A 13,606-nucleotide genomic window follows, 5' to 3' on the forward strand; every position below is an offset into this window, starting at 1 on the left:
TGATAAAATTGAAAGGCTTCTATCTAGGACAACCTAATGGAGGTGAAATTGATCAGCACTCAGGCTATGTGACTGTTGATGCAAAGGCCGGCAGTGCACTGTTTTACTATTTTGTTGAGTCCGCGAATTCTTCTACAGAGCCACTTGTTTTGTGGCTTAATGGAGGTAGCTTAATTTTTATCATCTTATATACGAAGTGAATATTTGTAGTGTAATCAATAATCTTCATTCAAAAATCACCGAAAATGCAGTCACAAACATCATGAATTTTTGCCGAGTCTTGCATTATTATACAATTGCGTCATTTCAATGGGCAGAGCCTGGCGGAGCTGGGACCATATCCAGTCAATACCGATGGAAAATGTTTATCCCATAGCAAGTATGCCCGGAATAGCGTCAAGTATTTCATAATGTGCTCTTCTTGGAGTCTCCAGCAGGAGTTGGATTTTCCTACTCGAATACATCATCTGACTATGACGCGAACAGCAGAGGATTCATATACCCTTCTTGTAAATTGGTTTGAAAGGTTACCTGAGTACAGAGCTAGAGAATTCTTCTTAGCAGGAGAAAGCTATGCTGGTCATTTTGTCCCTCAAGCTTGCTCTATAGATCCTTCAATACAACAAGATTTCCAATCAAACTTTCATCAATTTAAAAGGCCTTCCTGTGCGTATACGGCTCGAATATATACATCCGTTCTTACTTGAATACTCCTCAAGTGCAGAAATCACTTCATGCAAAATGTTACCGGCATTCCATGGCAGGTACTAAATCATACTTCCTCTGCTACTTGATCATTTCGAGCTTGATTGAAGAAAAATTTATAAATATTTCATATTTTTGTTTACATTCTGTCTATTTTATTTCTTCATCTCAGCATTTCTGTGAGTGATACGTTGAAAGACAGTCCATTGACAGTCTTGCCGATTATTCAAGAGCTGATGAGATGCGGGATAAGAGTTTACATCTGCAGGTACGTGGCATCGTTCGTGCTACATGCTGTCCTAAGTTGATGTTACAGGATCAAGCTACCCATTCAATTGAAAATCTTGTCACCATTTGCTGAACTACAAATAACATTTTTCATGTAATAAGACCTGTTGCTTTGAATATTGAATTTCCTTTCTTGTATACATATGCAGTGGAGATTCAGATGGCAGAGTGCCAACAACATCAAAAAGGCACTCCATAAACAAGCTTGGAGCACTAGTGAATACAACTTGGTATCCTTGGCACAGTCAAGGAGAGGTAGAATTCTGAAAATTGTCATCGATCCATTATTGCCTTCGCCGCTACTTAGTTTCTGATGGTATTTGATTAAATTTAGTGACACTAGACATTCATTTTTGCTGTATTAAGCACTCGCTTTCTTCATTATTCTTAGATGGAAAGCTTCCATCTCAAACAAGAAGCTAGAGAATCCATTAAGGACGAATAATTGTAATTAATTTGAATCAGAACCAGCTTCCTAACTTTCTAGTCTAGTGAAGCTGCATGACCAAGTTTCAGAAGATGTTATTCGCAGATGAATGATTGATTCATACATTGATAACGTGCTTAAAGTTAATCGTCAATGCAACGCAAGGCAAACGAGCTTTAGTGTATAGCTTGTAGTGGTAAAATAGTGGTTAATCCGAATCAAACCGTACCCAAAATTTATTTCGGATTCGGTTTGGTTTGAATTGAAAATTTGAATCCAATCGGGTTTTAATCTTCTGAACGGATTGGATTGTATTTGGGTTCGTGTTCAGAATAATCTTTTCTTTTGTTTTAATCTTGAAATGTCCTCAAACCGAATTCAGTTTTCATTTTCTTTATAAAAATGCTATTTAACCCAGCTCGCTGGCCGCCGCACGGAAGCAAGGCTATAGCCTGTTGCATGCTGCTGCCTCGCACCATTGTCGTCCACCATCCCTGGCTCGCCGCTGCAACGATCGCCACTACCTCCTCGTTTGCAATTCTGTCGCGCGCGAAGGTCAGCTTCTAGTTCTAGTTCAAGGCATCAGCCAAGCTTCCATTTTGATAAATATGTGTATTTGAAACCTTTACACTTTCGTTTTCTTGTTTTGTTGTGTTGCTATCTCAATTTTTGCAGTTTGCGTTTTGTGGTTATTTTGGATTCCTTTCATGTTTGGTTGATGGGAAAATAGAGGGAAACAAATAAACAAAAGTATAAGTTCCTATTTGTTGTCATTAACGTAACTCAAAGTTGTGACCCGAACCTGAATTAACCGGTTCGGTTCTATTTCTACTTTCTCACCCGATTAGTTCGGTTCTAATTCTCCAAACTGAACTGATTGTAACTCGAACAAAACTTGAAAGACTCGAATTGAAATCCGATTTACCACTCCTATGATAAACAGGACAACTGGTCAAGACAAATTAATGAGTTAGCCTAGATGATTATATTCACTATATTTCTGGACAATATTTCATTGAAATCATTTTAAACATTTGTTAATAAGATAAGAAATTTATACATTCATTGAATCTATTTGCTAGCTAGCATTGGCCATCGCAATACGATCCTATAACTTTGGTACTTACAATTACAAAATGTTATAGCTATTAGGTTGTGAATAATATTGACTAGTCTTTTATGTTGAATAAGTCAAATATGTCCGTGTTCGTCTCCCCACAATAACCAAGTATATATTGTTTAATTTAGACACAATATCTGTTAAGCTTTTGTTCTTGCATATTACAACTTAAAACTTGTATACATGTATTTTACTCGTTATTTATTCGTAGGGGAGGGCATTAATAAGTTCAGTTTGGTTATGCTTTTGAACCAAATTTGCGAACCAAAATTGAATTGAATTAAAGAATCGAACCAAACCAAACCGAATTATTTTGGTTCGGTTCGGTTTAAAAATTTTAATAATTTTTCTTTTGTATTAGCTAAAATTTTGAAATTTTCATCTAAATTTGAATTTTTTTTTCTTAATTCAATTCAATTATAATCACTACAATTTATGATTTATACTAGGGGTGTTCATAATCCAATCCAATCCGCTTAATCCGTCTGATCCGTAGAAATTCGATCCGTAAAAATCCGATCCGTGGATTGGTGGATTGGATTGGATTGAAAATTTGATAATCCGCAATCGGTGGATTGGATATGGATCTACTTCTGTAAATCCATAAAAATCCGCGAATCCGCAAAAAAAATAATAAAGTATTTATTTAATTAAAAATTAAAACTTGTAAATATGATATTAGTACTTACTAGTAAATAAATAAGTTAAAATATAGTTACATTAACACTATATTACATCTTATCCGATAATAATATAAAATAAAATTAATTAAATAAATAAACAAATATAGCTTTCTAAATAATTAATTTCCGCATACTGATATAAACGAATGATTTTTTTTTTGTTTTAGTGTGTTATATTTTGAAACTTTAAATGTATTTTCTAGTTTTATTTAAACAATTAATTTATTTAAATCTTATTTAATTTTAAATTTGATTGGCAATAAAATTATTTATATATAAATTTTTTTTATTTAGTTAGTTCGTGAATTGGACAAAATTAAAAATTTTAAGTCCGCAAACCAATCCGTAAAATGGTGGATTGAATATGGATTGGGTCAAATCCGCATCCGATCCGCAGATGTATTGATTGTATTTAGATTGAATTTCATCAATCCATGGATTGGATTTTGATTGAATTTCATCAATCCGTGGATTGGATTGGATTGAAAATTTATAATCCGCAAAATCATGGATTGGATATAGATTGAGGTCCAATCCGTAAAATTCGATCCGTGAACACCCCTAATTTATACAAAAAAATTAATGTAAAATAATTTTATAATAAATAAATATAGTTGTTTATAGTTACACAATAAATTTTTCTTTTTTAATTTTAAAACAGTGACCCAATCAATTCTCCAATTCGGTTTGGTTTTGTATTAAACCGAATAAGAACCAATCAATTCTTTATTTTGTGTGCCATTCAGTGTCTTGCCTTTGTATCGAACCAAATGCCCATTACTATCCATCTGTATTCAATTTAAATATGTTAACAACAATGCACAACAACTATTAAATCATGACCCACATTGACTAGTCAAAAGAAAAAACTTTGACTTATAATTATGATGTGTCACTTTATCCAATATGCAAGTCTTTTATGTTCATCCCTCAACAATAATCAAGTAGATATTGTTTAATTTGAACACGATATCTGTTACGCTTTTGTTCTTACATTTTACAACTTAAAAAGCATCTACTCAGGCACTGGCATTAATGATATTAATGTTAAGGAATGCTTAGTCAAAATTGACATATTTTCGAAGTGGAGAAATTTGTCTAATTGATTAATTATTTATTAATTTACTTTACTATTAGATAATAAAAAGTGGAGGATTAGATTTTTTTAAAAAAAAAACTTCATGCCCAATGACTAACTTCCCTGCAAAATACCTAATTCTCTACTCACTCTACTTGGCAGAGAAATACTTGAAGTGGTAGTGTTTCTTTCGTCGGAGTAGTCGAGAATTAGGATTCCTATAAGCTTAACGATGATGTAATTAGTCTTTCAATTAAAATTAAAAAAATAAAAATAAAGATCAACAGCTAACGACACGTCATGAAAAATTAATTTGTCGTGCTTGTCTTTGTCAAATCGTATACATTAACTTAATAATTTAATGGTTCTACCTTCTAGATGCAACAATGTATTGAAAGAAATAATCAACGAAACTTGGAGAGAGTTTTGTATTTTGTGCTTGGCCTGAAACCTTATTGAAAGAAGCTTAATGTGAATATGAAGCTTAAGGTTGATGAAGTTAGATTTGATAAATATTTGACAAATTACATTAGAGAATGCTGTCTTTGGACACTTTTGTCCAACCAATATTGAACTTTCAACTCTTATTTCATCAGTTGCTATTAAAAATACCAGCGTAGGGAAAATGACCAAAACTCCACTATTATTCATTGGATTAATTTTAAAACTCACCAGAATATCAAATTATCGACTTTTGTACTTCAAAATTATTGTTAAAACTACAGCTAATTTTTTTTTTTTTTTTATATCAAGTTAATAGTAATATGGCATTAGAAAGCTCTTCCTAAACTTACAATACCTACAATTTTGGAAGATTTCAATTTCATTTTAGTCCACACGTTACTCAATCTTTAGCCTTTTGCAAATTAAAGTTTTGTTCCAAAAATATCTCGGAACACCAATTTTCATATGTCGGTATTTGACTTTTAATATTTTGTTCATTGTTTCAATGGAACAACAAATTAATTTCTTACATTTTTGATATTATCATTGAATTAGACTCAATCATCATTTCGTGTCAGTTCAAAATCTAGGAGGGTCATGTCTTTGTCTATTTATAATTTACGCCTCCTGCTGGCTGCTGCGTGATGAGATTAATTAATTGCTTATCATAATTTTGTTTAGAAAGCTTTTTTTTTTTTAAATATCTAAATAATAATATTTTGAGTAGAAATAGCAAGTTGATGAGCATTAAGATTAGGAAGAAAGAAAAAAAAAATTGTTGATTAGTCAATTTCGAAAAATAATTACTTGTTAAGTGCAAATGAGATTAAAATTATAATTTTTAGTCAATTCTTGTCAGAACATCATGCTAAGCTGCTTAATAATTATGGATAGAATCTTAGGTGCATCAGCAAGTTTTGATTTGACATTTCCAAATTTTCATCAATAAATATTGCGTCAAATTATTCACATGTTTTGTAATTGGATTATTTTATTCGACATAATTTGGGAGTCAAATTAGGTGGTTGTGAGTTTCACTAATTATGTGAGAATATTATCATAATCACGCACTAAGAATCATCAAATGAGTGTGGTTCACAATGGTTGCTTGTTTTCATGGTGCTATTTAGCTGCTGATACAATAGTCAAATCTTAATTTATCTTTTTAAGTACCGGTTTTCATTACTCATATGATCTTTTGCTAATAAATTTTATGAATTTACACCAAAAAAAATGAATGAATTTTATGTTCAATGAATCAATCCATCAAGGGAACCTAAATTGCCATTCTGTCAAGTCAAATATATATATAAAAAAAAAGAACCCAAGACAAATAAATTAATATATAACTAAATCTAAAGAAATTATCAACTTAGTTTATAACAGCATAACTTCAATAAATCAGAATTAATTTTTGGAAAGAAATGATTCGGATATAACGACAACTTTTAATTAATCTGTCCACGTATCAATATGAAAATTAAAATATACTATGTAGTTTAATTTCTTATTATTAGTAGCCCATTTCGTTACAATTTTTCAGTTTTGATATATGTTTGATTTTTTTTTTAACTGAGTGATGTTACAGTTATAAATTCTTGCATCAAACTAATCTACCATAACATATTTAGTTTAATGAAAATATAAAATAATAAAAATACATTATGTGAATCAAGTGAAGTCTTTATTTAACCATTCATTTCATGCCATATCAATTCTTATAAAATATTTTATACAAAAAAAAAATTATAACTATATCATTATTCCTTTTAATTTATTCTTTTTTAAAATATATATAGAGAGGGGAGTAAAATTTAAATTGATATCTTTGACCCCTCTACCCTTGGAGTTAAATTCGGGTGGGGGCTTTCCTTTGATAACGACATGATGTATCTTAAATTTTCATTTTAATAGCCTACAATAATGTATTTTAAATTTTGATTTTAATATCCTAAAATAAAATATGGGATAGCGTGGAAAATGCAGCCAATAAAAAAAGAAGTGCCGGTTGAAAATACGGGCTAAATCAAAGAGTGGCACACTTAATCGACAATTATTTGATACAAATGTCAAAATCAAAAATAAAATAATTAACTAAAATAGACAATAACGTAATTATTAGACAGGGGAATCATTTGCCAAACACAAGTCTTAATCATTTAAGTGATTTGTAGGATTTGATTGAAAAAAAGGAGAAATTATATATATATATTTTTTTTTTACAAAAAAAAATTTAGAGTGCTGGATTAAGTAGCAACATAAGATGTTTTTCACGAAGATTGCTACTTAATAAGAGCATAAAATTATAAATGTTAAACCAAACTGTGAAATTATTATTAAAATATTTATCGATAGGCCGGCTTTTCACGTGGATCAATGAATTGATAGGTGTAAAAATTATTTTTAATGCCATATTAAGTTAAATGTTCACCTCTAACAATAGAATATTTTACAAGGCATCCTTGTTCTTATTTAATTACTATATTGATGCTATTTAATTAATTCCGATCTTCTAGATAATGTGGGCGAAGAAATATCAAGGAAAGGCAGCCAGTGTTTGTTTGTTTGTTGTTTTGTTTTGTTTTCTTTATTTAATTTAGGGTAGTTATTAATTTACGACTCTTCTTACTAAGAAAATTATTTTTTTATTCAATCTTATGAGTAAAGGTAGGAGTCCTTAATTATAAATAATTTTCGTACCTAAACAAATAACTTTTAACACTAATAGAAATATCAACAACACTAATTTTTTATGGTTATTTTCAAAAACACAAAAACCAACCGAAAGTTAATTAATTTCTAGCAATTAAGGACTAAAATGCAAATTAACCTTTTTAACATGAGGTAGGAATTGGGTTAGCCACAATGTGAGAATTGAAGATTTCATTTTACTAACAATGTCGTTTTATATGATTGGAATAAGTTTGCATCCCCGTAAATACAATATAAGGTCTTAAATAAAATATAAAAGTGCTGCCAAATTGAGTAAAATATGTATATTTGATTTTTTTTTTTAATGACAAGGAGTAAAATATCTGATTTAGGTGTATTATTTTGGACCAAGAATTGACTTGGGATGATGATTCCTTTGCAAACAACTCTCCATTTGGCATTGGGTGTATTAATTTATTTATTGATCAAACACAAAATTTGATAATTAATTCTTACATCAGCAATGTGTCAAGTGTCAACCACCCACCATTTGTGCATCAAACGGTGGATATTTGGACTTTTGTTATAATTCATAGAATTAAAAATTATTAATTCACGCTATTCCCTAAAAAAAATATTATTATTATTATTATTGTTATTTTTTAAATAGAGAATATTGAAGTCAAGAATTTTGCAGCAGCTAATGGCAAAAGTCTTCTGTTCCCGTTTGACTAGTTATTTTATTCACAATTTTCCAAAGTATAAAACTCATTAAAAAAATTATCGGATATTCATAAATGTAAAATGATCCTAAAGTAAATTCATTGTAAAATAGATGCATCTGAGTATCCAACACCTTTTTTTTTTTTTTTTTTTTAAAAAAAGATAAAGTACAATGATGATTTTATTGCACCAAAATTTTTTAATTAGCCCAAATAAAACTTTTGAGAAAGCAAATGATCAGATTGAGAGAGCTCAAAAGTTTTAATTTGTTTGGAGTTCATAATATATTTGATTTTGCAAGCGAATAACTCCTCATTTCCAACCTAACGATCAAAACTGAAACGTTTTTGACACGTTTTTTAGGCACTTAATTTCTTTTAAACTAAGGAATAGGGATAGAATTTTGGGCAAGTAAGAATGGTCCTAACTAGAAAACCCAATTATCATATCTTTTAATACCAAGTTGACAATTTAATAATCAAAATAAGGAACACACTTAGCTAGCTAATCACCACCTTATAAAAACATCACTCTTAATCAATAGTCATCGTATTTCTTTTTAATATTTAAACAAGGGGCAGCAAAGAGAATTACAAAAAAAAAAAAAAAAGACGTGAACAAGTGTCCAATTTGAGTTGGCTTCAATTTATTTGATTAATTTATTATTCCATTGGTTAATTTAACAAAGAACCTCTTTGGTCAGCATTCAGGAAACTTCATCGATCCATACCCAATTAAGTTTTCCTAAATCTACACACATGTAATTTTTATATATTCATTTTGAATATTGGCCCTTGGGTGCCAAATTTTTAACAAAAATAAAGAAGAAAAATCCAAAATCACAATACAATAAAGAATAAATGGCAACAAATCAAAAGGATGGCCAAAGGCTAAGTGGAATGGTAAAATAAAAACCAACAAAACATCAACATCTAAGCCTACAAAAATAATAATTGTAATAATAAATAATTATATCACACAAACTTATTTGGTGCATAGATTTATAAAAGGGCAGTGCAGGGGCTGCTTCTCTCATTTTCATTATTCATCACACAATTTTCTCTCTCTCTCCCTCTTTCCCTCTCAATCACAAATTCTCGAGTCTCTTTAGTCAATCTTTCTTCTTCCTCCCTTTCACCTCCCCTTTTCCCACTTGTTCCCATCACTCAAATTTTTCCTCAAGAAAACCAACATGGAAATGGAAGTTGTGATGCCAATGCCGGCGGCGGCACCAACGTCTATGGACTTCAACTTTGACAGCAATTGTTCATCTCCATACATTACTGCTCCTTCAAGCCCCCAAAGATTCGGCAACAGCTTGTTCTTCAGTGCCCCCGCTAGCCCTACTCGTATCTCCGCCTTTTATCGCGACCTCAATGATCATTCTTTATCCACAAGTAGTAACCGAATGAATAGTCATGACACAGATGATGACGATCAAGATCAAGATGAAGATTTCGAGTTTGACTTCAGTGGGCAGCTCGAGAGAACTTCCTTATCCGCTGATGAGCTCTTTGATGGCGGCAAGATTCGCCCTCTGAAGCTACCAGCCGGGTACGAATCAGCTTCCAGCACGGTCTCATCTCCGCGGCAGCCAGTTTCTTCGAGATCAAGAAAATATAATAATCATCCGCCGAGAAATAAAGATCCTAATCCGTTTGATGGAGCTGATCATCAAGTTCAACATCGTGGCAGAGAGAGGGTTACGGATTATTCTTGTAGTTCAAGAAAAGGAACCCGATCATTGTCTCCGATCAGGGTTTCGGACATAATAGATGAACAAGAAGATAACTCGCAGGCAGCAAGAATTATTATTACTTCAACAAGAAGCCGTAGTAATAGTAATAACTCAAAATCGTATGCGTCTTCCATTCTATCGGCAATTTCATTTTCGAACAAAAAGTGGAAGCTGAAGGATCTTTTATTCAGAAGTGCTTCTGAAGGCAGGGCAACAAGCCCGGATCCCCTGAGAAAATATGCCGTTTTGTCCAAGAAAGAGGTGATGGTTGATGATGCGAAGAACTCAAGCTTCCGGTCCACCGACAGCTCCTCCGGTTCAGTATCACGGCGGCGGCCCCCGGTGTCAGCCCATGAGTTGCATTACACGGCGAACCGGGCGGTGTCGGAGGAGTTGAAGAGGAAGACATTTTTGCCGTACAAGCAAGGCTTGCTGGGATGCCTAGGCTTCAATCCGGGTGGCGTGCACGACATTTCCAGAGGAGTTGGGTCTATGCCACGTGTATGAATCTGCGCTGTCTGATCATCTTGATCATAAATATACATTTATATATACACACGCCCATATATATATATATATATATATGAGTATGATTCTTTTTATTTAATTTATTGATGTTTTCATCATCATCAATTTATTGTGTTTTATTTTTGTTCCTTTTTATGGTGTCTTTATCCATGAACTGGACTTTACATATATGGTAGGAAATTGTATCAGTCATATATAAAAGACACATATAAAGAGGATTACGGAAGATTTTCAAAAATCTTTTTTTTTTTTTTTGGATTGATGTACATGAGATGCATGAGATCAAAAAGTTCGAGCCAAGATGATGTTCATTTGTTGACTTGTGAACTTATTTATTTTTTTATTTTTTGGAAGAGGGCTAATTAATTGCGAACTGATTTGATTTGACAAGTCTTTACTATTTCACTTCATCAAATATCAGTACAAAAATAATTCATCGTAGACGACCTTAAAATCTTACTCATGAGAGGAATAGACACACACATAATTGTGCATATAGTTCTCATTAATCTCTGTACATTGTTAGTGAGGGATTAAATTTGGACCATATTACAACGGAAAGAATAATTTTATTAAATTTCTGCTTGTAATATACATATTTATGAAAGAACCTAAGATCATTCATTACTTTCTAAAGCCCTCCAATTAATTGTAATTATTTTAAGCATTCCCAGCTAGAACAGGAGGAAAGTTTATAAATGTTTGAAGAATGATACCACGACATGAGTTGGTAAAGGAAGAAAAGAAAGAGAAAGAGAAAGGGAATATTTGCAAACAACACATGGCTGGAAAGAGCGAGAGTTCTAAAATATAATCATCACGGTTGTCGAATAATTATGGTAATGATGCTGCTAAACAGTGTAAAGTTGATTAATTGGTTTTATTAGTCAAACAAAAGGGTGAAAGAATCAAAAGGGCAAAAACAAATAATCCAAACAAACCCACCCAAATAAATTAATTAATTAATAAAAAGCCTTTGTCCTACAATTTGTGACCATGATTTCTCCATCACTCCACAGAAGGCAATTATGAATTGTTGCCCAACAAGGGTTCTTGTTTAAAAAGTATTGTAGCCTTAAGCATGTGTGGTGTCTTAAAATATGTTGCTAATGTCACCTGTAGCATTTTCTTTTTGTACTTTAAAGTTGCAAAAAGATGAGCACAAAGTAGACACGGCCATCGATTTTTTTTGTCTTGAAAAATAAAAAATCAAATAGATGTTGCTCGAGCATGTAGTTAGATTTGCTTAATTAAATGCCAAACAAGATTGGCTTAAGTTGTGTGTCGTGATGCGATTATTGCATCCACGAAATTGCGGCAATGACCCTTCAAAATGAGTTCATTTACTGCATTCATGTGAGCAAATTTCCTGTTTTGAATTTTTCTCTTTTTCGGTGAAGGAAGGCTGATGGAATTATGGTCAAAAGGAAAAATAAAGAGACAAAAGGAGAAAAAAATGTATGGTCTTTATCTAGGTTACGTGTATGATACTACATAAATGTACAACGGTTCAAGACAAATTAAAGTTTGTTTCAAATTCTAGATGCCCAGTCGATCCCAACGGATACTGGTCCAACGTTAAACATGAAAGTATGGCCAAAGCAAACTCAAAACATTTTGAATTCAATTTATTATACACAACATAGAAAAAAATGTTCATATTTTCTTAAACTCGTGTATTAGATGATGGCTAAACTTAGACTATAAGTTATAAAAGAGTTCGACATGAATAATAAAGACAAAAATTAATACGCTACCATCATAAAAGATGGATCTAAGAAAAGTTCAGATGAGGCGATTAGGCTAATTACAAAAAATGTTAGTATATTAAAAATAAATCATGGCGTATAATTTATCATTTTGTCATGCGTGCATTTACTCTTACTCTTAATATCAATATTAACGCTACGATGTGATTCCTTTTTAAGGCTAAAGCCCACAGTCATAATCCTAAAGGGAAAGAATGGGGAGACCAGCCATGCAAGCAATTAAAACTAGCTAGCTTTATAAAAAAGGCTAAGCTTGCGATGTCGATTATAAAGGAACCCACATGAAATTCTGTAATCATTGTAAATATTCTCTTTTTAATCTCTAATTCCTTAGAGAGGTTGTTACAAGAGAAAAATGAAATTAAGGAGACCAGGAGAACGCAATTCTCTGTTTGTGTGTGAGTACATATAAATATATTTGGCCATTGATAATGCATATTTTGATTTCAATATATGCCAATAAAATCTTGTCTCATTTAAGATAATGATAGTGGTAATGATGATGACGATGAATTGGTGTTTGGTGATTATTTTTGTGTACCCAAATTTTGCATGGTTGTTGGTGATAATGATAGCCAATTCATCATTGTGAGCAATGCATGAGTAGTTCGTTTCATAATCTAATATAATTTTGGTCAAAAATATATCGTATGATGTATTGGTCACTGGTAATCAACTCATCTCGTCAAGCGTAAGGTAGATTTTTAATGATTTATACACTACAATGCTCATCGAGAGATCCTTCAACGAAGAAATATCTAGAGTGTCCACTTTTTTTGGAGTTGCTATTAATTGACGTTTCATATAAAGGGTATAGGAACCATACCATAATTTGTGTTCAAATTCTATTGTTCGGTGGGATCAAAACACTATTTTTATCAAATTCAAATAGATTTTTTCTACACGAGTCTTTTTCTCATGTAGATGTTCAACAGTAGATGTTCAACAGTAAATGTTAAACAATAGGCTAATGCTAAGTTACATGCATGTACCTTACACCCCTCTCACATGAATAATGAATGATGTGGGTCCATTCACTATTCATGTGAGAGGGTTGTAAGGTACATGCATGTAACTTAGAGGGATCCTAAACAATATTGTCCAACTGTAACATATTAATTCAAATCTGTATTTTTAAAATATGTAGATGTCTACATCAAAGAATTGAAGAAATTAATTAAGGGTATGTTTGGGAGTGAGATGTTGTAGCTTTTAAGCTGCAGCTGCTGTAAAGTAGAAGCTACAGCTCTGGAGTAGAAGTTGGCAAAAAAAAGTTACTAAGTTGCCAAAACTGAGCTATAAGTGTTATCAAACACCTTAGTAGTTAGGTTTTGGCAGCCCAACTACCTCGGCGCACACTCTAAAAGAAAACTATAAGTTTATCATTTATCCTTGCACTCACTTTTTATTGCCGCCCATCTTTCTGATTTTTATTGCGGTTTTATGTGCTT

The 13,606-nt window shown here is 32.0% G+C and overlaps 1 protein-coding gene across 1 annotated transcript; it reads left to right on the forward strand.

Moving 5' to 3' along the window:
- Positions 1–9,150: 9,150 nt before the first annotated feature.
- Positions 9,151–10,676, forward strand: LOC18034041. Its single transcript, XM_006422994.2, has one exon. It carries the CDS (start codon positions 9,313–9,315, stop codon positions 10,363–10,365), a length of 1,053 nt encoding a protein of 350 aa, XP_006423057.1. The 5' UTR covers positions 9,151–9,312; the 3' UTR covers positions 10,366–10,676.
- The last annotated feature ends 2,930 nt before the right edge of the window (positions 10,677–13,606 follow it).

This window comes from Citrus clementina, unplaced genomic scaffold (genome assembly GCF_000493195.1).
Source record: "Citrus clementina cultivar Clemenules unplaced genomic scaffold, Citrus_clementina_v1.0 scaffold_8, whole genome shotgun sequence".
Taxonomy (NCBI): domain Eukaryota; kingdom Viridiplantae; phylum Streptophyta; class Magnoliopsida; order Sapindales; family Rutaceae; genus Citrus; species Citrus x clementina.